This window comes from Platalea leucorodia (genome assembly GCF_965183815.1).
Source record: "Platalea leucorodia genome assembly, chromosome: 9".
NCBI classification, from domain to species: domain Eukaryota; kingdom Metazoa; phylum Chordata; class Aves; order Pelecaniformes; family Threskiornithidae; genus Platalea; species Platalea leucorodia.
In genome coordinates this window covers 10,819,816-10,842,661 of record NC_138831.1, presented here as the reverse complement: position 1 = coordinate 10,842,661, position 22,846 = coordinate 10,819,816, and the positions used below count along the sequence as shown (strand labels likewise).

Here is a 22,846-nt window from a genome sequence, read left to right as displayed (position 1 = left end):
GAAGTAGGCATGGTTTTTGAGAAGGGGATTCTCGGCGGTGGTTGTCAGAGGAGGCAAGGCACGAAGTCTCCTGACGACAGAAGCAGATTACCAGGAGAGGGCAGTGCGTCTAACGCTGTGTTTCACACCAGCTGTACCCGCACCAGCCCCAGACTGGGGTGAGCCACCCCAAAATGCAAAGCTGGGGGCACTGGGGCTGCCCCGGCCCGCAGCGCCCGCGCCGAGGCCCTGAGCAGGAGATGATCTGCCTGGGGTGGCCAGGAGTTCACTGGTTAATACTTAACGGGCAAAAATGGCTTTGATTGACGTTTGTTTTGTTGATGTTTCATTCTGTGGTTTTTTTCCCTTACCATGGCAACTTTAACATCTTGACAAAACACCTACTTTTCCTCTCAGAGCCATCGCTGTTGTCATGCCCAGTAGGTTATTTTGGTAGACAGAGGTTGTTCTTTTCAAGTGGAGGTGTTGCCATCTCCTACCAGATACCACCTCCTGTCTTTCCTGTCCTAAGAAGGTTTTTCTCTGTGTGAACACCGTGTTTCAACCCATGGCAAAAAAAATGGAGTTTTAATGGAAACCGCAGCATTTCCTCTACTGTATGTGACATAAATGCTATCTCACATAATTAAGGAAAGTAAGCGAGAACAGTTAGTGGTGATTACCTTTCAATATATTGTGTACTTTGGGGCAGAAAAATAATTTATGAATAATGCCCAAGCATACTTGGAACAATTTGCACACTGTGCTGTGAGTGATGCAGACCTGCTGGTAGAAGAGTGTGCTAATAAATTTTACTTTGTGGCGGAAACAAGAGATTACAGTTTATTAGGAAAGGAGATGGCAATTTATTAAGATCAATCAAATATGAATGCAGAGCAAAAATGTTGCCATTTTTATTTATTTATTTATCTAGAAGCGTGGTGGGTTGCAGTTATATAAAATTTGTTGTTTACCTGTGATGTTTGATTCATTATTAATATTTTTATGTTTAGAGGGAACCATAATTTTGCTGAAATGTCTTCCATAACTCCTGCACAATCATATTCATAACTCACCTGAATGTTGACACATCCTGCTGTGTATATATAAATTAACTAGTAACACTGGCATTATAAAATGATGCATTAAATGAAGATGTGAATGGTAATTTAAAGCATGCCATGAAGTGAAATTTAAGCCATTGTACAACACTGAGGGGATTTAAAGAGCCTTCTTCGTGCAGAATTTGCAGGGGCAATAAGGAATATGACAGTTTCACGTCAAAAAAAAGAGGAGCAACAGGGACACAAGCGTTACTGAAATGTTAATTGCTTTGCTGTTCTGTTTTGCTAGAGACACCATCAGCCTAAAAATCACTTTTCTGCCTGAAGATATTTTACTGTGAGGGTATTAACTGAGATTATTAAAAATGGCCAAAAGAAAAAAAAATGTTTACTTTGTCCTTTTTCTCAGCACTTTGTGGGTAATAAGTTTCACTGTTTCCTGTTTAGTCAGTTGTTTTCCCCATTTGTTTTCGTAGGTCTTTCAAACAGCAACAAAGGAAAATGAAGCATTCTCAAAACAGGAAAATGTGATTTAACCCCACAAAAATGGGCCTGGGGATCCAGGAGTGGGAATAGTATCTGGGACGGCTTTTTCCCTCAGAACTGCAAACAGCAGCTTGCTTTTAAACCGGCCGGTGGCTCTAGCCTGCGTGCCGAGCAGCGTAACTTGGCACCCGCCTTTGCCAGGTTTGGAGTTGGCTCCAGCGGGCGGGCAGGCTCCTCCGTGCCGCAGCAGCACCAGCACCGAAGTTCACCTGAATTACTCCCAAACTGGTACTTGGGGGAGCGAGGTGCAGGATTTGGCCCACCATCTGCTGCCAGAGAGCAAAGTGAGACCTATTTGGCCCTGCCTGCCCAGGGGAGCATCCCGAGGACAAGAACAGATGAATTGCTGTCTTACGTAGAAATTGCCTCGTACTGGGACTAGACATAAACTTTCCCAATTTGGGGCAGGTTAAGTCTGATTAGAGGAGGTTGCACTATGTGGATGTCTTGTCTTGTCTTTCTTTTTTTCTCCCTTGCCCTGCAGGCAGCTGAGGCTTTTCGATAGGCAAGTCCGTGGCTTCTGCATGGATAGGTACCTGCAGAACTCTGTGAATAAAGTGTACGGGTAAAATAATGGCATAACAAAACCATTTATTCCACTGTATTCATCATAATTCATAATCTACTCCTCTGACTTGGACCTTAGAGTCTAGTATCTGTGCTATACGCCAGAGATTATTTTTTTTTTCACCTAGGTATTGATACCACCACTTAATATGAATCAGATCTCAGGAGCACGTGGTGCCAAATAGCCACCTAGTCTGCCACGCTCATTTGCAGTTATTTTTAATTTGTTACTTTATGTGTTCTGTTTTGAACATCCCTGTCTGGTTGTCTCTGTCTGTGATGATTCTCCGTAATTGAATGGAATTAAAGTGGGAGTTTATGGTTCTTCTTGGTCTTTTAAAATATTTTGCTGGCTTAGAAATGCATTATATTTCATAGTGACCTTACTTAACAAGTGCTACCATCCCCATTACTGAGGGAATAGGCTGAAGTTTTTAGCCCACAGCAGATGTTGGCTGAGCTTGCAGGTACGAAGCTTTTATATGAACGGGTATAAAATGCTTTAAAAATACGGCTGGCAGGTTCTGTGGCCAGCACTTAGTGCTTAGACAGCACCTTTCGTTTTCAAAGTGTTTTGCAAATATTGGTCTACAGAAGATCCCGAAATGAGTAGTAGTATCCCCGTTTAGCAGATGAGGAGACATGAGATGTTGAGGCTGTTGACTGCCTTTGAAGTGGTGGGCATGCAGGCAACTCCAGAGCCAGGCCAGAAATTTTGCAAACTGAGCTCTCAGAGAAAGAGGCATCCTCAATGTGATAGACATTAAAACCAAAACACAGCAAAACAAAACAACAACAATGTCTAGGTGACTTGCCCAAGGCTGGGGAGAATTGTCAGTGCCAGAGCCAGCACTATGCTGTTGCTTTGCTTGTAGCTCACAGCCTTGTGCTTGCATTGCCTCATCACACTTTTTCTTTGCCCCTGGAAAGAAGAGAAATGCCTGGGACAAAGTGGTAGGCTTCATAGAGTCCCCTTTTTTTTTATAAATATAGTAAGTCAGTGCTTGGTCCAAAGGTGTGTGATCAGCCAGCGATCAGGGCAGAAGGAGGGTGCTGGTCTTTCATTGAGCTGTGTGTACCTGGATATGGCCGTATTGGAAAATAAGAATTGAAGATGTGACTTAATAGGAGTGAGGATCCTGTGTGGGGGGGAAGTTTGTGCTGAGGAAGACAAGACAGATCAGAAGATTTCCAAACTGGGGTCTGTGGAGCATCCTGTGAGTGGTCTGCAGAGACTGCCCGGGCGTGCAGCCCCCTCCGTGCTTCGGCTGCAGTGATTGAGGGTGTGCTGCGTGCACAGAGCTGTTCCCTACCGATGCTCCTTCGCCGTGAGTGCCGCTGGGGATGCTGCCACAGTGATGCTCTTTGTAAATGCAGGGAGGAGGAGGTGGTGGTCCGCAAGAGAAACTGTTGAAAAGTTTAAGTCAGTGCATTCTGTAATATATTCCCCAAAGCAATCTGAGTTCCTCGAGATTGCTTTGAAGTCCAGGACAGGAAGGATTCTCTTAAGCGCAGGCAATAATTATTACTAGCTCATCGCATGCATTGCCAGTTTATATTACTGTTGAGTGTCCAGTGTGTTGGCGTGTGTGCGTATTTATTTGCTTGACTTTGCATACATATAATACTTACAAATACCGGCTGTTCCCATGCCCTTTCTGTGCTGACCTGCTCGGTGCATGTGTGCCCCTTTAAGAGGCAGGCGCTTTCTGATTCATGTAGGCTGTTTCTGGCAGATTTAGGGTCTTGCAAAAGATGCCCTTAGTCCCTTATTAAATATTCATAAGAGGGTGGGGTCACATTTTTGTGACCTGAAAAAAATCCCATTAATAAATTTGTTATCTGACGCGAAAACACTTTAGGGTGGAAAGCAATCCGTATCACATCCCATTTAACATCAGATCACAAGTTGTCAGTAAATTGGGTCCTTTGTCTTTGCTTCTTGTGAGGTTCTTCAGCAGCATAACTAATGGGGCTATTGTCTGACAGCCCTCGACTCCCGCAAATACCGTGCGGCTCTGCCCGCGGACGGTGTCAGGGCGGCTTCTGGCTTTCCGGTTACTTGCACGTGAAGTAACTATCTGCATCAATTGTGTCTTCAGAAACTATGTGAAAATGTAAAAGAATAAGATTGCTGTAGCGGGAGAGATTTTACCCAGTATTACTGCTGCCCGAGATGAAGTGGATAGTAGCTTTTTGGGCAAGAGAAAATAGGTTACGGGGACCGTGGCAGTCCCTGGGCTAGCGACAGCATGCTGGCGGGACTCTGTGCGGGTGTGGGCCGGTCTGGGGGGCCACAAAAAGCGTTTCTTTGAGCTCGTCCGCATGAGAGTTTGCGGAAGCTTGTTCCGAGTGACGTGAAACCGCTAACCCCGCTGTTACAAAGGTGCCGCAGACCCAAACGCAGCGTTTCGCTTCCGCTGAACCGGAGGGCTCGGCTGCCCCCAAAACGGGCCCGGCGCTGGCCTGGGCCGCAGAGCCCCCCCTGCCCGGGGCTGCGCTGGAGCACCCCACCGCCCCGTGGGGGCCTGCTCCCCCTCCGCGCTCTGAAGGGAGAAGGGGGAGGCGTTCCCGTCCGCAGGCCAGGCGCAGTAGTCGGGCTTGGGGCAAAGTCCTGTTAGCGGCTTTCCGTGGGGGGTTTTTTATCATTATTACTATTTGCTGGTAGGAAAACCCTGAGCTTTCGGGGGCAGAGCTGTCGGGAAAGGCGGGAGGGGGGTCAAAGCCACTTTTCACGGGAGAAGAGAAAGTTGCTGTGGAAGGAGGGAGAGGTTCTCCGCCGGTGCCGAGCGGCGCCCCACCGCCCCGCGCCCCGGGCGGCTGCCGGCAGCGCCGCGCCCGCCGACCCTCTCCCGCCGCGCCGCCGGCACCCGCTCCCCGCAGCGCAGACTGATTTGCGGGGCGGGGGGCGAAGGGCTTTGGCACAGTGCCTCGGCGGGCTGCCGCGGGGCCGGGCCGCGGTCCGGCGCGGGGCCGGCGGGTCAGGGGGCGCGGAGGTGGCGGCGGCGGGAGGGCCGGGCCGGCGGGGCGCCCCGTTCCGGGGCGGGGTGTGCGCGGCGGCGGCGGCGGCGCAGGGCGGGGCCGCGCGGGTGGCGGCGGCGCCGCGGCAACCCGCGATCAGCGCGCCCCGCCACTCCGCCCGCACCCGCGGAGGCTCCGCACCGCTCCGCGCCGCTCCGCCAGCCCGCTCCATGGCCCGGCGCGCCGCCCGCCGCCCGCCGCCGCCCAGGTGGGTGCCTTGCCGGGGGGGGCGGGGGGGCGGGCCGGCTCCCGAACTGGCGGAAAGAGCCCGGAGAGGCTGGAGAAGGCAAACGATGCTCCGGCCCCGGCGGTCCCGGCTCCTCGTGTCTGGGTGCGAGTTCGCTGGCCGGTTCCGCGGTGCCCTCCACCGCGGGTGAGAGGCGGGAGGTACAGTGTGCGCGCTTGGCAACTCGCTAAAGCTCTTTAAAAGTGGTTACGTTTGGCTTGTGTCCTGCCCGTCTTTTGTTCTGACAGTTCGGGTGCGCGTAGCTCGCCGGGCAGTTTTTACTTCAGTGCTGTACTTTTGAAGACGAGCGAGGAAGGAGGAAAAGTGCAGGGAGCCGGGTAAAACACTCCGTCAGGTTTAAATGTCAGGAAGCGGGATCGCTGAATGGATTCGCCAGTCAATTTACCAGGGGGAAATTAAGTGAGTGAGCTTTGTTTTTGACATTGACTAGTGTTACGAACCCCAGTGAAATACGTGTAATGGGATCTAAACGTAGCCGAGTTAAGTGTCAACCCTGCGAGCCAGTATTTCAGCGCAAATGAGATGATTTTTCGAGGGTGGTTGTGGTGGTGGGGAGGAGGGAACCCTTAGGAAGTGGGTGGTAAGTTTAGAGCAAAGTGCATGTACACTCTTCCTCTTTGGAATTAACTCCTTCAAAGCCAGCTTGTTTTACAAAACACCGAGGGTTTCGGCTTGTCCTCGTGCCGATGTGGAAAAGCCACTCGATAACGCGACGCAGTCGTCTCGGTGCATGTGCCGGCGTTTGAAGCGCTACCATTTTATTTTTTTAAATAAAAACAAGTTTGGTGGCAGGAAATGTGAATCATTCGGGGTGACTAAGATCTGTTTATGAAAACGAAATGGTTGGATTTATTCTAGCAGTGAGTCTTGAATTGCTAACTACAATAAATCGCTGAAGTTTATTTCTAATAAAAAGTGACTTGCGCAGGCTAGTTTGCCTTTTTATAAATAAACTGACACGTTAAAGTCTTTTTCATTTGGATCGGAGCTAATTTTCATGCCTGATGCTCCCGGGCCCGATCCTGGACTGACTTGTGAACGTGCAATAGCTAGAAGAGGAGAGGAGTCTCTCTCCCCCCGAAGCAGTAAGCGCTCTGCCTGCTAAATTAGGTTTGCCGGATCAGGCCCCTCATAAGTATGTTTATTGTGCAAAGCTTTCAGGTATCTTGGACATCTTTACGTCGAGTTAAAAAGCAATTTATTTGCTTCTAGCTCTTTTAAAAGTCACGGCTAAAATGCGTGTTTATATGTGAATGTGTCGTTAGAGTGTGCTTCTGTCTGGTTAAGAAATGGCTTTTGTTGATTGTGTATTTATTGTAGTAGCAGCCTAGGAAGTCTCTAAAAGCAGGCACTCTCCTCCTCTCACAGCCAGCGGAAAACCTGCTGTCAGAGGGCTTTCAGTGATCTCCTGTGACTACTTCCCAAAAATTTCATTGATAAGGCTGCAGAGATGAAACCCAAATCCTGCCTAAACAGAGTAGCTGCCTTGGCCTAGACGGTGATAGAGCTGAACTGCAAACTGATTGGTCTGACACTTTATAATCAAAGTTGATTTATTGTTCATTAGTAGTGCATTAGCCCTTTCAGGCAAGACAGTTATTTGTGTAGTGGCCTGTCAAACAAAAGACCGCTAGCACCTGTCATTTCTAAACCATGAGATAAGCAAGCAGATATTAAGATAATGCAAACAGAAGTACGCTGGAATGAGGTAAAGTTCTAGCAATTTCCCTGTAAGAAATATTGTTTTATTTGATGTGCTCTCGTTTAGCGTATAGAGGAATGGGACTATAGAGCGAAGGGGTTCCCCTGCACCAGGACCATCAGGAGGAGAAGGCGTTAGCGATGAGCCGGGCGCGCGTGGCGTGTGGTTTCAGAGCACCTCCGAGGTGAGGAGGCAGCTGGGGCAGATAATGAATTGGGAAAAGCCAGTCGCTGATGCGGAAGATGCGAATGCTATTTTGTAGCCTTAATTTAATTTTGTTTGATTTTGGTTTTAGCATGAGAGTAAGATTTGAGGCACTTTCCATGTTTTGTCCCCGACTCCTTCCTCCTCTTCCCAATGGACAGATGTCATGAAATGCTGCTCTTACTGGCAGGGGTTAATTATATGAAAACTTGATGACATCACGGCAGAGCTGCGAGAATGTCAAAATACATCTGCTGCCATATTCAGACATATTGCTCTCCCTCCTCTCCCCCTATATCAGCTCCCCTCCCCTTCTCAAAAGGGAATGTTCTCATGACATAAAACAGAAAACAACACAAGTGTCAAAAGAAAACAAAATTAGTGAACTTTTGTCTGCCACCATAGAAACGAGGATTAACTTATGTTATTCCAGAGCATGGAATGGAGACTTATCTGCATGAGGATATATAGTGTATTGTCTTCTGTGAATTTTCATTTGACAGGGATTTTGGAGGCTGTGATCTTAATTAAATCTCAACTGACTCAAATAATGCATCTAAAGGCATGCAGTGTTGCGTAACCTTGCTGAGTTGGTAAACCATAAATCATCAGAAAGCTTATGATAGGAAGGGCTGCTTTGGATTTTTTTTTGTTTGCTACAGTTGGTTTGGTGGTTTGTTTTTTTTTTTGGTCTTATTTAACATACACTTTACTGTGCTGTACTATTGTGCCCTCCGTTTTTTAAGCAGCATTATTTTTGCTTTAAAAAAAAAAAAAAGGCTCTGAGACGTGCTCTGACCAGTCACTCAGCTGAACTAAAGAGAAGTCATAAATATAATGGGATTGACACGGAAGAAATGAAATCCCAGTGCTGGCTTTCTGGGGATCTCGCTGCTCATAGGAAGGTGTGGGTGCCTGACGTTCTTCTACAGCTGGATGAGCCCTCTACACATTTTAAAAGTGTAACTCTTAGCCCCACGCTGAAATTTATGCTGGGGCGTAAATAGTTATCAGACACCACTGCGGAGTCGTAGCGTATCGCCCCTGGGTTGTAATGGGTCACAGATGGATTATTGCACTAATGGACGGTGGGCTTTGACGTCTGCGCAAGTTGAGTTGATTTCAGTTGTGTGCAAGGAAGAAAAGGCTTGCAACAGTTGTGTGGAGAAGGTTAAAGGGGATTTTTAGGCATTGAAAGTGATGTAGGGCAGTCAGAGCGATTTCTTACGCAGGCTTTTAACCTGGCAATGCTCGAGCAGTGATGTTGCTTGAGAATCGGGTTGCTTTTAAAGTACTGAAGCTAAACAAATTACTATGCCAGTGTAAAATGCTTTGGTTTCTGTATTTGTGATTGCATGCCCTGGGCAGCTGAAGGAAAGGTAAGGGGAGAAGGAGTTTTGCATTCAAAAGTTTAAGGAGTTGCAAAGCTCTTATGTTTTCTTGCTCTGTATTTCTTAGTCATTTTAGAGCTGCTGTAGACAAACCTGAGCTGGAAGGACACAGCACTTGGATTTGCTTTATGAAAATGTTTCCTGGTAGCAAGATAACTTACTGATGTTGTTTTCTCCCCTCTTTGCTACGGAAAAGCGGTAGCAGGGGTAGTTTTATCAACACCTGCAAAACTAGATTGTGGGAAAGTCCTGACACCATAAGCTAAATTTGTTATTGTTTGGTGAAAGGCTTGGCTGGTTTTAAGCAGTTTGTTTGTTTTATTGAAAGCAGAACTGCGTTACTGGAAACTACTTTGCTGTAGTTCAGTTAAAATGTCCTGTACTGTTTTGTTTTTATAAGGTGCTTACTTGCTCAGCTTCGCTTTCCAGTTATAAGGAAAGGGAAAAAATACATCATCCACTCATCTGAGGATCTAAAGTGGCCGTGTGGAGATTGGGGAGAGAAGAGCAGTGCTGGCAAATATCTCTTCCCCAGCCTTCTTTTTTTTTTTTTTTGTCCCCCACCTTTTTTTCTTTTTTTTAACCTTTCCAGCACAGTTTCCTCTGCTAGCAGGAGGATCTGTAGTTTGTACTGAAGTTGAATGAATGTTAGAAAACCCAGACTGAATATTGAACAAATAAGTGGAATTGCTAAGTGTTCTGTGCACTAGTTTCGGACGGATTTGCCTTCATTGATTAGGTAAGATGCTCTGTTATTTGGGAGGGACAACACCCCCTCGTCCCCAAACTGACAACGGGTTTTAATTTTTAAGCTTTATCTTGCCCTTAAATCTGAAACATCATTGTTCAAATAACTGAGAACAAGGTAAACCAACAACATCAAAAAGGTCGGCTTCTGTGATTTCTCAAGGGCTTGTTATTTTGTACTTTCCAATTCTATTTGATGTCTTGACAAAACAAGATGACACAAGGGAGAATACATTAAATTTTGATTTTCATCTAACCTGTTACAGTAGTGGCAGCTTAATTTCTTTTACTTTTTACCGAAGACGGCTTTTTGCACAATTACTCTAATTGCCACGCCACTTTATGAGAAGGTTTCTTTACGGGTTTCCCATTTGCCTTGATTTTGTGAGGCATTTTTTTGAACGTGCTTTGACCTTTAACACGGCGAGCTTGCTGGTTGGAGTGTGTCTTCATTAGAAGTAAATCAGTGAATGGCAAGATTGTCAAAAAAGCAACTGATGTTTTCTCATTAGAATCTAATTTGCACCGTTGTGCTTAGCTGTGATGTTCAGCTGTAGGTGTCTGCCATAGGTGTGAAAAACTGCACATTTTAAGCAAATAAAGTTTACAACTGTTACAAAGGCTACAGTTGCAACCGCAGTGGCAAAACCTAACTGAGTGTTTAAGCAGAGCTCTGTTTTGTTTGGGAAATAAACAGCAGGATTTAACCAGGTGGATATTTTTCAAGAGCTCACTAATTTTTTCAGCTGACCAGGACAATAGATGTCTTCTCGAATGCCCCAAGTCTGAAGAGCAGGCAGCTACGGGTTCGACTCCTGCAGGAGAAAATACTCGGGGAGTGGAGAGAGGGCTCATCCTTCCCTAGAAATCTCTGTCGGGAGTTGCAGTTCTTCTTAAAAATCTGCCATAGGGGGAAAAAAAAAAGTCCCTCTGTATAACACTTCCTTTTTGCTCACATGAAATTCTAGGCATATTAAATGTTGCCAGTTCAATCATGGTCTTTTATTATTTAATTAAGCTCTCCTTAATGTATTAATGAATTAATACACAAATGTAAGGAGTCTGACATGATGATCATTCTCAGTATGTTAAGGGTGTTTTGGAGAGAGAGGGTTTCAAGGGGTTTTCAAGGGCTTTAGGGGTATTTTGGACGTTTCTAAGCAGGATTGCTTTTGGTTTATTTGAGGCTTTTTTGGCAGAATATGTTGATCTAACATTTCCTTTCCTAAACTCTGGAAAAAAATACGGATTTTTTTTTTTTTTTAAACTGAATCATTATAAAATATCACCACTGTTTGGAACCGTGTACAGCAGGTTATAATTTCCTTTCATGCTGGAGCGGGAAACAAAAATGATAACTTTTTAAAATGTGAAAAATGATGATGATAATCTCGAGGTTGAAATCTCACTCGGCTTATTAAATGAGTATTTGGTTGTGTGTGTTCCGGTTTAGTCTCTATTTGACAAATGTTAGATGCAGAAAGGATTTAATTTATGTAAACTTTATATTTTTATGCAAATTAAATGGGTATTTATTATAGCAGAAACAATTATCCTGGCACTTAGTGAGAAACCTGGTATGCATGAGAAGTGGTAGATAAGATCAGATGTTTCATTCTGTAAACAAATACAAAAATATTCCCATTTTTCCTCAGCTAGAAGAGAATACATAAGACAGCAGACGTGCTGACGTGCCGGGGAATGTCAGCAGAGCCCATCGTACTGCCTTCCATGGGTCAGAGGGAGATCTTCCCTCCTGATAAAATATAATAAACAAAATTATAATAATAAAATGCTAATTTAATTTTAAAGAGGGTTCTCCCCCCCCCCCCCCCCGATAGAGACTTGTATTGTTACGGAGAGAACAGTTATGCTAATGACAGACTGCTTAGCTGATATTACATTAATATAATAAACATTACCTGTCTTAATGTGTTGTACTGTATTAGGGCAAAATATGTAAGTCTAAAAGTGAGATTCCATTTTGCATAATGAAACAGCATTGCAGTTTCTGTGTGAATAATTCTAGCAGCGGTGGTTTTTTGTTGTTATTTTGGAGGATGAAATATTGTGTCGGAAATGTTTTAGTCTTGGGCTGGAAGCAGGTCCTGCCTTCAGCACTTCTTATTTTGCTGGGCTGTGCTCTGGCTTGTGGCATCGTGATTCCCGGTTTGCCAGTGTATCACTGGTTTATCTTCTGTGGCATGAGAAAAGCTGTTTTGCATTGTTTAGGCTGAGTTTTTTCTACATTTCAAATGTATTGCACATAATAGCTTTCTAATAAGATGGCTCAAGTTAATTGTTTGTTTTCTGCCTAGCCATATCTATTTTTATTTGTAGCCCAGTATTTTTAACTGTTCCTCAGCTACTTGCACTTTCTATGTTCAGCTATGTTTTGCTCCGTTTAACTTTTATCACAAAATCTTTAACTGAAGAATTGCTGTTTGGAAATCCAGGGTGCCTGGTATGAGGTCTTACTGAAATCAAGTTTGAGCAGACATCGCAGGAGAAAAGGATTTTCTGGCAGAGTTATTCTTTATGAATTAAGGAAATCCTCCCCATCTTCCATGCATGCCTGCTAACAGTTAACAGGACCACAACCGTATCCAACATCGAAGGCACGTTGTGTGAAAATGGCATTCTTTTTTTTCACTTCATACAAGATTAAACTACTTGAAATTATTTAGCTAGTATTTAATTATATTAATATCACTGAAAATGGGGGAATGGAGATGATTAAATAGGACTAAATCATTTTCATCCCCGTGACCCTTGTCTGGGTTGTATGGAGGAGTGACAAATGCATCCCTGCTGTAACTCCGTTGTGAAGTTAAAGGTGAACTTGGCCCAAGTTTGTGGAAGTTTTCCTTGGTCGGTCTCGCCAAAATATGGAGTGTTTGCAGAGCTTGGAACTGGGGGTAGCAGAGGGGACTGCCGGGGACGGGAGGGCTTTGGGGGATCCGGAGAAACAGCAGGCAAAACCCTGGGAGAAATAGCATCTGAAAACAATTGTGAGTATTAAAGACATTTTTTGCCGTTGATGGTATTAGCATGTCAGCAGGTCTATACTAGTACAGCTCCGAAAGCCAAATTGCAGCTGTATTTTTACCTTTGCTGCCAGGTTTACATGCAGCTGGGTATCTACCACACCCTATTGTTATCAGTCAACAATACCAAAAGTAGTTCATTAATCATATCAATAACAACAATCGTGTTTCACGTGGAAAATAGAAATAAACAACTTAAAAAAAGAAAAGATTGATTTCTGCTCTGCATGCTAACTGAGCATTCTTTAAATATATCTGCCAGTAGTTTAATTTGAACTTCAACTCCCCGAAGGCAGTAAGACAGAATTATTTTAGTTCTTCATAAACTGCCTTCTGTGATTCATTGTTAACTCATAAAACACGCTCATTTTCATGTACTTAAACAGTTAAGCCATTTTTAAAGTTGGTTTGTAATTTTTTTTGGCAACACATTTAAGTTGACATCTGAGAGATAGAAATCTAAAATTAATTTATAGCCCTCAGTTTAGTTTTCATTTACTATCGGACCAAATATCAGAAATAAATATTTTTTATCTAACGTAATGCAAAGTATATTGCGCAGTATCTAAAATAAAGTTTAGTTTTGACTGAATACACTCAAAAAGGGACCCATAAATATTAGAGAGCTGTAGTTAAGAACTTACATGACTGTTTTAAATACTATTGATTTAAACCACTGGCTAGATTTTATGAATCAAAGTGTAATTTCCAAGCTTTGGCTATATTTCTCATCGCTAAAGCACTCTCTCTTGTGTGCCTTTAGCAGCTTTCCAGACATTCAACACGGGATTAAATGATAGTAGTTACAATGATCAATAGGTTAAGACCGGTACAATCACTCTTACCGCTAATGACCTCAGTAGTAATGGGTAATAAAGTGTGGGCTATAATAGCCTATTGCTGGTGCTGCATGCCCTTTGATTCCTAGTATTACCAGGGACTAGCTACATGAAAAAGTTGGACGTTGGGAGTTAAGAGAGTGGATATATAGGCCATCATTCTTAACTATTTAAAGTCCTCAAACTGTACGTGTGCCCACCCTTGTCCGGGGCGTGCGTGTCGTTTTTAACACGGTAGTTTCTGGTTTATTTGAATTTGTCTGTAAAAGGTTTCTGTAAGTTGCTTCCATGATAAGCTGAAGCACAAACTTTGGCTAAATGTGGCTGTTAGCCGTGTTTATAAATGGAAGGCAGGACCTTCTTTAGAGGTGCAGATGTGGTATGAAAATGTGGTTTCAGATGGTAAAATGAAGTTGAGCGGATCAACGCAAACTTGTACTTCTAGGTGTGCCATATATATATGTGTGTGTGTATGTATGTGTGTATATATATATATATTTAAAAATTTTTTTTTTTTTTCTTGCTGGTTAAGTGCTTCTGTTCTAGCAAAGAGTGTTCAGCTAGGAGATTCTTCACCAGAAGGTACATGGCCAGTTTTCAAAGGTAGGGCCAAATCCTTAGATTTATCCCAAGATAAACGTGCAAAAAAGCCATGGAAGTGAATGGGAGTTGTCTCTGCATAGCTGACGGCAGAATGCGGCCCTTCTTATTAATCACCGATGTGTAGGGTTTACAGCACCCCACCCTATTCCTGTCTGCATCCCTGCTTGTCGTCATAAATCTGACTGAAGAGTATTTGTGTTGTCTGTCTTCCAAGAAGGGCACAGAAAACATACTTAAACATGCTTCCTCTTCTGTTTGCTCAGTCCAACTTCAATGAAAAGTAGTACAAACCCGAGGGTAAAGTAAACTTCTCTGGGGATGAGAATAATGAAGGTGAGTCACGCTTCGGGGCGAAGATAGTGACGGCAGTATTTAATTAAATAATTTTCTACTCCCAGAAAAGTTTTTAAAAGACTACAGATTAAGATATTCTGAATTAATGGGATTACCCATCCTGATGACTCAGTGTCCTTGGAGCTGGTCGTGCGTGGCCAGGCGGTGGCATGGCGCAGCAGCCGGCCGGTGGCTTTCCCATAGGCACAGGCAAGCCACGCCGGCCACAGGAGAACGGCTGCTGGCTTCAGTGGGACTGGCATTTGACCTGTAATTAAATCTTCATTTGCCTGTATTCACACCTGCCTGGACCACATTAGATACATGGGAATGCGCTGCGCCACGGGGGATGCACAGAGGACCTCGCCGTGTTTGCGTTAATGGGATGTCGGAGGTGTGCGAGCCTTTGCTAGACTTCGCTCAGACAAATGTTTTCAAGGCAGCGTCTGGCCCTGGCACACAACATGTACACAACAACACGGGGAGATGTGCAGCGTACATGCATCTGACCTTCAGGAACCATTTTTAGTTCATCAAAATTAGTGATGCTGAGAAATCAGGACATCAGTGCATAATGACTGTGAAATTAGGAATGAGAGCTTGCTATGCAAATGACAGGACAAATCATGTGAAAAAGTCAAGATAAACTGCATATTAAGACATTATGTTACATAAAATTAATACTGCATTTCTCTCTTGCTTACTACTACACTGGAAGATTTTTTTTTTTTTAAACTCCTTTATCTTCTGATCAGCTATTGTCTGCTGATTTTTTAAAAAGTGGTGCACAGAAAAAGTGCTAAACATATTATTACCTTTTATTGTAATACATGAGATGACAGGAGATCCTTTTTAGCAAAGTATATCCTTTACTGCTTTTAGTTTTGTGCTGTCACGTATTTGACTTGAAACTATAGAAAAGTAAGGTGCTTAAATATTACTGTTAAAACTCATATGGGTTTTGTCTTTTCCTCTATTGTTTTTTTTTCCCTCCTTTTCTTTTCCTTTTTTGGGGTGGAGGGTAGAGGGGTGGGTTTCTAGGGAAATAGTCTTCTTGCATTACTAGGACTGACAAAATGGTTCTCATGTAGTCTGCAAATTAAACACAAGTGCAGTGATTATTTTGAATAGCTAAATTACATTCTAGAAAGCTTGCAGAATTCATAGCATTGTCATTAGGTATCCGCTTGAATACAATTTGTGTAACCTTGGCCAAGACAGCCTGTCATTTTAATGTCAGTGTTTTATCTGAACAAGACATCATCCTTTCAGATACAGTGTACAGGTTCCTTGCAAAGATGCCCGTGCAGAAACGTGTTAACAGTTGCAAATATGAAATGCTATCAAGTTCATCACTGTAGCTGTTTGTCACTGAAATGTCATGGAAAGCGGCTTTTAATGGTATCTCACATAATATGAAAGAATTGAAGACATCTGTATGCTGGGTGAATATGGAATGGTAAAGACATCGTGGTAGGGCCTTTCTGTTAAAATTGCATAGGAGTCTAGTGCTGTTATTCACATCACTGAGCCTTCCTTCAATTTTCTTCAAAACCTGTTGTAATAGGGTCTAGATCCCATCAGCGCGGGATACTCAGCTGTTGGATTGCTGTACGGAAGGCAAGGGCTTTCTGGGAGGGAAAGGACCCAGTTGCATATTTCTTGTAAAAATAAATAAAACTTAACAGGGTTTAGTATTTCGCTTGCTTTAAAGAATTTGCGTTGCAATAATGTTCTGCAAAAGGGGATTTTAGTCGTCAGGAGAATGTGGTCGGTACCCCTGTGCCTGCTGCGGTGGGCTGTAAGGACTCCCTGGCCTTCAGCCCCCTTGGTGCCAGGCGCGGGCTCCCCCGGCGCAGGGATGGTGGGCAGCGCGGAGGAGCTGCGGCCGTGCGCTCTGACCCCCTCTTTGCTCTCCTCTTGCGCTTCAGGTTCCAGTGTCGGTGGCTATGATGACACCTCAAGTGATCACTCCCCAGCAAATGCAGCAGATCCTCCAGCAACAAGTGCTAACTCCCCAGCAACTCCAAGTCCTGCTCCAACAGCAGCAGGCACTCATGCTTCAACAGGTAATTGTTTTCTTAACAGCTGCTCAGGTAGCCTCTATAGATACCAGAGGGCTTCGCCTCCCAAAATGTTCCTGGGGAAAGAAGCTGCCCGCATCTCGGGTCTGTACCTCGGAGCAGCCATGCTCTGAGATGAACTGACTGCTCTTTTGTTTTTAATTCTAGAAATAGCTACTGGAAACAAATCCAGGGAGCAGTGCTAGGAGTGTTTCCAAGATCAGCTAAATAATACAGATGCATATTTAAGTGTCAGGACTTCGGCAGATGTCCCTGTTGCTTTTGCCTCCATCCCCCAGAAAGCATGGTTTGCCCTGACTAGTTGGAATAAACAAGGTGGTAGGGCAATACTTCCCATTTTAGATCTCGTTGTGGCCATCTGGAACCGTAACGGACTACGGAAACGGTGGCAATAGAAGTGAAGAGGTTTGCAAGCCTTAATCTGTGTGATTTCAGCCAGCGTATGCCGTGTGGTGTGTCAGTGTTCCTCACAGCCCATGGTCCTTTTTCAGCTGAAAGTTGGCTACTGACAAGCCCCGAGGCTCCGTTATCGTAGGGTACGGCTCAGCGGGGGCTCGCGAATCCCGGGCGGGTGTCAGCATCCACCCCAGCCCGACCTTGCGTGCTCCCTCCTGGCTGCCACGCTCCCTCCTGCCCGCGCCGGAGCGCTGCCTGCGCGGCGCACATCTGGGGAGCGGGGAGGAGGAGAGTATTTCCCAGGATGTCTATGCATGTATTGAACAACATTTAATACAGTCAAACCCTATCATTTAGAAAGCATGTGTGTTTCACAACAGAGATTCGCCAGGCTCTCTCAGCAAGGGCATTTTGGCTTTGTTGTTACAATCAAAGGTCATTCCTTGCCTTATTTTAATTAGTTTGTGTAGAAAATGGTATGTTTTTCATCAGTTCATTTTGGAGATTACTTTTCAAACGATAATGCCAAGAATAGTCAGTGTGCACTGAATTTATTGTTGAGTTTCAAACTAAAGGTCAGACCATTACAGATAAAAGGATGCTATTTTTCAAATCACAGTTTGTGTGTTACACCAGAAGGGACACTGAATTGGCTCGCCACTTTGTTACTTACCATCTTTCCTTTTCTTTGTAGCAGCAGCTTCAAGAGTTTTATAAGAAACAACAGGAACAGTTGCAGCTTCAACTTTTACAGCAACAACATGCTGGAAAACAGCCTAAAGAGGTACAGACAATACCCATTTTACTTTCAAACCACAGATCCCCAGGGACTGTCTAGTGGCTATTAAACTGTCATTCATCTTATAAATGATTGCACAACTGAACTGACTCTATCGGGTCTCAGCTTTCAGATTTAGAGTTATTGTCCTGTTTTTGCCTGTATTTTCCTGTGCTTTCCATTTGCTTGCTGCCACATATTTTATAGCAGGGGACCATGCCTTGATGTTTGGTATGAGTACTGGAGCAAGCATCTAGACTTGTATCTTGGGAGAGTGCTTTTGGAAGTTAGTTATGTTGTAAAGGGGAGGGGGCAAGGCGGCAGGCCCAGATATGGTGCTGTCCTCTCTAAACAGGGCAAAATGCCAAGAGACGTTGAGTTTGGGCTTGCAGTTTCCAACCGGAGAGGTTCTGGTTGCACGTTCCTCGCAGCACAGGCTTAGCAGGAGGGACCACACTGGACAGCATCGGTGGTGACACGGAGAAGCGAGGTCCGAGACGCAGAGGTAGTGCGGGAACACCGCCTTGTCGCGGCACGGTGTCAGGAGACCTCGCTCTGATGCCACCGCGGTCAATGGCAGGAGCGGGACAGGCCACGGTGGTTTCTGCCCATTCTTTAAGTATGCTTTCCTTTCAAAATACCTGTCATGTCCTAAACTTTGTTTGTTGATTTTGGTGTCCTTAAATTTAATTTTGCTGTAATTACATTTATTTTTACGGCACTGACTTCACCCCTCTAGTCACAAGGAGTTCGAGGCTTTCACGTTTAACCTGACATCACTGCTGGCTTAGGTAGATCCTAGAAAGCTGCCTCTTGGCACGAGACGCTGCGTGATGTCCTCCGATAGCGGCAGCACTTGCGCGTCGCTTTGCAAGTGGCGCTACTCGAAGCACGCACCAATTTCTGCCCCCTGCCCCCCCTGAAATTTCGGCAAATCGTGCCACCTGTGCCAAGTTTCAACCCAGAGTGAATTTTTCCAGCTGAGTTATAAACCCCTGAAAATAGGGGGGTTTATAATGGAAACGCTGACACAACCTTAACCATAGCGCGCTTACGGGCGCCACTATAATAAAAAGGGAACAGATTAAAAAGTGTCTAAAATGTAAATCTAAAGGACTAACAGTAATTAAAATGGAAATGGCACAGGGAGGGAAGGCATGTAATTGTGAGATATCACTGTGCAGAATGCTCTCAGCTTTGTTTTGCTGGCTGTTTTTCTAATTCAGTAGGGCTTACTCATCAGTGGCAGTTCAATGCGCGTTAATGACTCTGGGATGCAGGCATCACTCTGGACAAAGAAATGATTATTGTGCGGTCAAAAGAAGTTCAAAGACAAGAAGGGAATTTCAGTTTTTTCCTTAGAGATCCACATTCAAGAGCATATAAATTAAGCCAAATGTTAAAAACCACAGTCTGAAAGCTGACTTCAAAGTCACAACTCTCTAATTAATGAACTGCGAGCTTCAGTTTGGACAAGTCGTGGTTTGATGCGCCCATAAATCAACATGACAGGTCTGTTTCACAGCCTCAGACAGCGCTTGTCATTGAGTCACATCAGATGTAAACACAGCAGAAAAAAGAGGGAATATGAAGGAGGTGCAATTGATCAACAGAATTGGTAAAAACCCACTTTTGAAACGCATTATGCATGATCACAGGAAATGGCGATAGCCTCAAGAGGCTTTCTCCTTCTGCTGTTGCTTTTTTGAATCAGGTTTCTAACAGCCTTCAAAAGGGAGAATAAGAATTATGGAGCTTCTCCCCTGTGGCTGGCAGGCAATAACCCCCTGTTGTTATTTTGTGCTTCTTTCTTTTCAAAGGCGTCAAAATTTAGTTTTTTAAAGATCTTTAACTCTATATTTGAAGACAAACAATAAAGGGCTGCCACTGTCATTCTTATCAGTTACCAGGGATTGTATTTTTTCTTTCTGTTGCCACTTCTTATTAACCTCTTATTTGGTCTATTAGACATAGTTTTGAATGCAAGCCTGCATGCTGGGAGAACATGAAAGTTCAGATGAGCTCAGAGGGCAGATAAAGAAATTTGAAGGGGAAAGTTACACAGCAGAATGAACGATAAAAGTTAACTCTTCTAAATTGCTGTTGTCAGACAGGAGAGCATCTCAGACACAAAGATGAGGGCTTGGAGCTTAAAGAAAAAAATACTTTGTGTTAAAAAAGACGAGAAGGGAAGTTAGACAATGTGATGGCATTTCAATATCTAACACACTGATTTACCGTGGTCACACTTCTGATATTACACTAACGAAAGCAACAATAAGAAAGGACTCCTTCCTGTTTCAAGAAGAGCATTTTAACACCATATCTGTTAAGAGAACAAGGGGCCCAAGTCTCTTCAGCTTTTTCTAGGATTTGGGGGGGGGGGTATTTTTGCTGATGGTTTTAGTAGAGGCCTGTTTCAACGATGCGTTTCATCCCACAGGTTTGTTCAGCCCTGTTTTTCCTGCCTTAAGGAGGTTATTCTTCCTAAATTAGCATGCAAGCGGTGGTCTTTTATTTTTTTTTACCCCCCCTCCCTCTTCTACTAAAAACTGGCGGTCGGGTCACATGACGATCAGCGCCGTGGTGGGGACCGGCGGCGGCCGTGCTAACGAGGGCTGAGTTCGTACCTTGACAGATGGAACAAGTGTATTCATGTACTGCATCCCCCAAGTCATTTTGTTAGTGCCTTGTCCTATTGTACCGTCGTGAAAGAAGAAAAACGCAACAAATCTCCCAAGCCCCGCTGGTAAAAGGGATCCGACCCCCAAGCAGGATAACAGACGGACCCCAGTAAGGTTTCTGGTGGGTTTTGCTCGAGGGCTGCGTGGCGTAGCAGAGGGTGAGCATCGCGCAGTGCCTGTTAGCACGAGCCGGAGGCACCGGGGCGAGATCTCAGCCTGCGGGGCTGCGTCTCGGGGCTGCCTCTGCCCCGGCAAAGTCGGGTCTCCCCGAGGCAAGGGGGGCTTTAGAGAAAGATCCCGCTTGGTGCCGTGGCGCTGGACGGAGCGGGTTGTTTTCCAAAAAGGGCCGTTTGTCCTCCGGCAGTTGTGACAGTTTATGTTAGGCAGTAGGGAGTAACCTAAGAAAGGAAAACAGACCTTTGACAGAAGCTTTAGGGAGGGGATCAAAAATGCAAGTTTTATCAGGATATTTCAGCATTTTAACACTGACTACTGACCTGACAACAGGACTGCACTGAGACCTTTTTTGTGTGCATTCAATTGTGAGAAGTAAACAAACTGCCTTGTATCCTGTGTTTGGTAACTGGGTGGGGAGCGCAGTTTGGCAACGTGTCTTGCTTTTAAATTCTTTCTTGGACAATGGGCCTTGTATACTTTTATATCCTGGCTTTTCAAAGTAGAGAGTGTTCAAGAGCTTTTCTTAGGATAGCTGAGAAGACAACCAAACGGGCATCAGTCAATTTAAATAACGTTTGTTTGTTTGTTTTTTTTTAAAAAAAGCTAACTTTACAGTCAGATGGCAAATAGGTAAAACACAGCTTACTCTAACTAGATTTCTATGTAATACCATTTATTATATATATAAATATATATTAAGTATATACGTATTTAGAAAATGAATATTTATGGAGGCAAACATTAACTCTTAACTGTTGCTGTGGCTTGCATTCATCTGGTGCTGTTGCAAATAGTTGAGCAAGTGGATCTGTCTGAGCAAGCTGTTGCAAAGAAATGAAAACTCTCCAAGTTTCAGAATATCTAAACACCTATTTGTTTAACTGTGTTCTCAAAGTCCTAGATTTTCTTTGGAAAGCAGATAAACTAACTTTCCTGGCAGTACAGTTGGGGGTATACAGTTGGTTGCAATATTAAGGTTGATGGGGCATGGTGGTACAAGAAGACGGGGACCAAACCCCTGGCTGGTGTCCGTCAGTCCCACTCCTGCAGCTCTGGTGGATTTTTTTTTTTCCCCTGCTTGACACCAGCAGGGAACGGGGCCAGTGATCCTCTGGCTCGGTGTCAAGGAAGGGCGACAAAAAGCTTGGGACCTGGCTGGGGTTTGTTTGTGAAAGTATGCAGTTTTGTAAGAGTTAATTTTCTTTCCATAGCTGTTAGCCATAATGTGTATAAGACCTCCACCTTGATATGATTCCTAGCAGATTAGGGATATTAGATAATTTCCTTCTATTTATTGTACTACTGCACTGTATTATCTTTCTATCACTCAGATAATTACTAAGGAAATCTACATTAATTTTTTTTGGCTAGCACAAGGAACTGCTAAACACTGGCATGATGTATTGATGTTTTACACAACAAAAGTTTTCCTCCTGTCATTGTACAATAAATAAAAAGATATTTATCAAAATGCAAAGCCTTTCATGGATTTTAAAGAACAAAGCAAATAAAATACAAGATGAGCATGGAAGCAAAACCTAGAGGCTTCCTTAACTGAACAAAATTAAGGACTCTGAAGCCTGGAGTACTGTACATATTAAACACTCACATTCAAGTAAGATGTTGTTTGCTAAATTATGAATGTGTGTAATTAAAATCTAGTGGCTGTTTCTATGAAAGATTTACAATGTTATTTCATCGTTTGTCATGGCTAATTAACAATATTAGATGAAGTTTTTCTTCTTCAAAGGTCTGATTTTTTCTCATTTATTTATGTCAGAAGTGATAAACAGAGTAGTTAAAAGCTTCTCCGGGTACAGTAGTGAGAAAAGCAACATGTTCTTTTACACCTCGAAGGTTCAAGGTTCACATCCCTGTGGAGTAAAGCAACTCCATCTTCTTTCTAGTGAGAATAATTAAAATTTTCAAAGTGCAGAAGTAGCAGCCTTAAATACAGCACAGAATAATTCCCAACATAACAGAAAGTATTGTGGGGCTTGGTGGATGAATAAGAGAAAGTATAAAATACCATAAATTAAGCCAGTTGTATTGCCTTAATAGTTGAGACAACCATTGCATGAGCAAGCAGAGCACAGTGCGGGGTTGTTTTTCATTACGTCTAATTGTGATGGGTTCGTGTGGTGTGATTCTCACGTTATACATGTTCTTTGCCTCAAAGAATTACCCAGGGCTTTAACAGCTGCCAGCAGCGTTTGCTTTACCCACCACTGAAACGCAGCCACTTCTGGGGTAAAACACGACCACGTGGACCAGGGTGACATGGTAGCGTGGACCAAGAAACGCTGCATACATTTTTAATTGGGATGGCAGGAAGGATTTAGGTAGGATGAAAGTAACCACTGGAGGTGGGAATCGCCTGCAGCCCTGTGGTTAGCTCTAGCACCTAAGTGTGCCTTGGGGTCTTTGATATGGGGCG

At 44.0% G+C, this 22,846-nt stretch overlaps 1 protein-coding gene across 6 annotated transcripts in view; it reads left to right on the top strand.

Moving 5' to 3' along the window:
- The window catches only part of FOXP1 (forkhead box P1), a 389,382-nt gene that overhangs the window by 298,053 nt on the left and 68,483 nt on the right, over positions 1-22,846 (top strand). For 4 of the 6 annotated variants that reach the window (XM_082322180.1, XM_082322178.1, XM_082322179.1 and 1 more), the window contains 2 exons: positions 16,222-16,359; positions 17,465-17,554. In XM_082322180.1, the coding sequence (XP_082178306.1) occupies positions 16,222-16,359; positions 17,465-17,554 (228 nt within the window). Of the gene's footprint in view, positions 1-5,325; positions 5,386-16,221; positions 16,360-17,464; positions 17,555-22,846 lie in introns of those variants that run through there. The other 2 variants (XM_082322183.1, XM_082322181.1) reach the window with 2 other exon arrangements.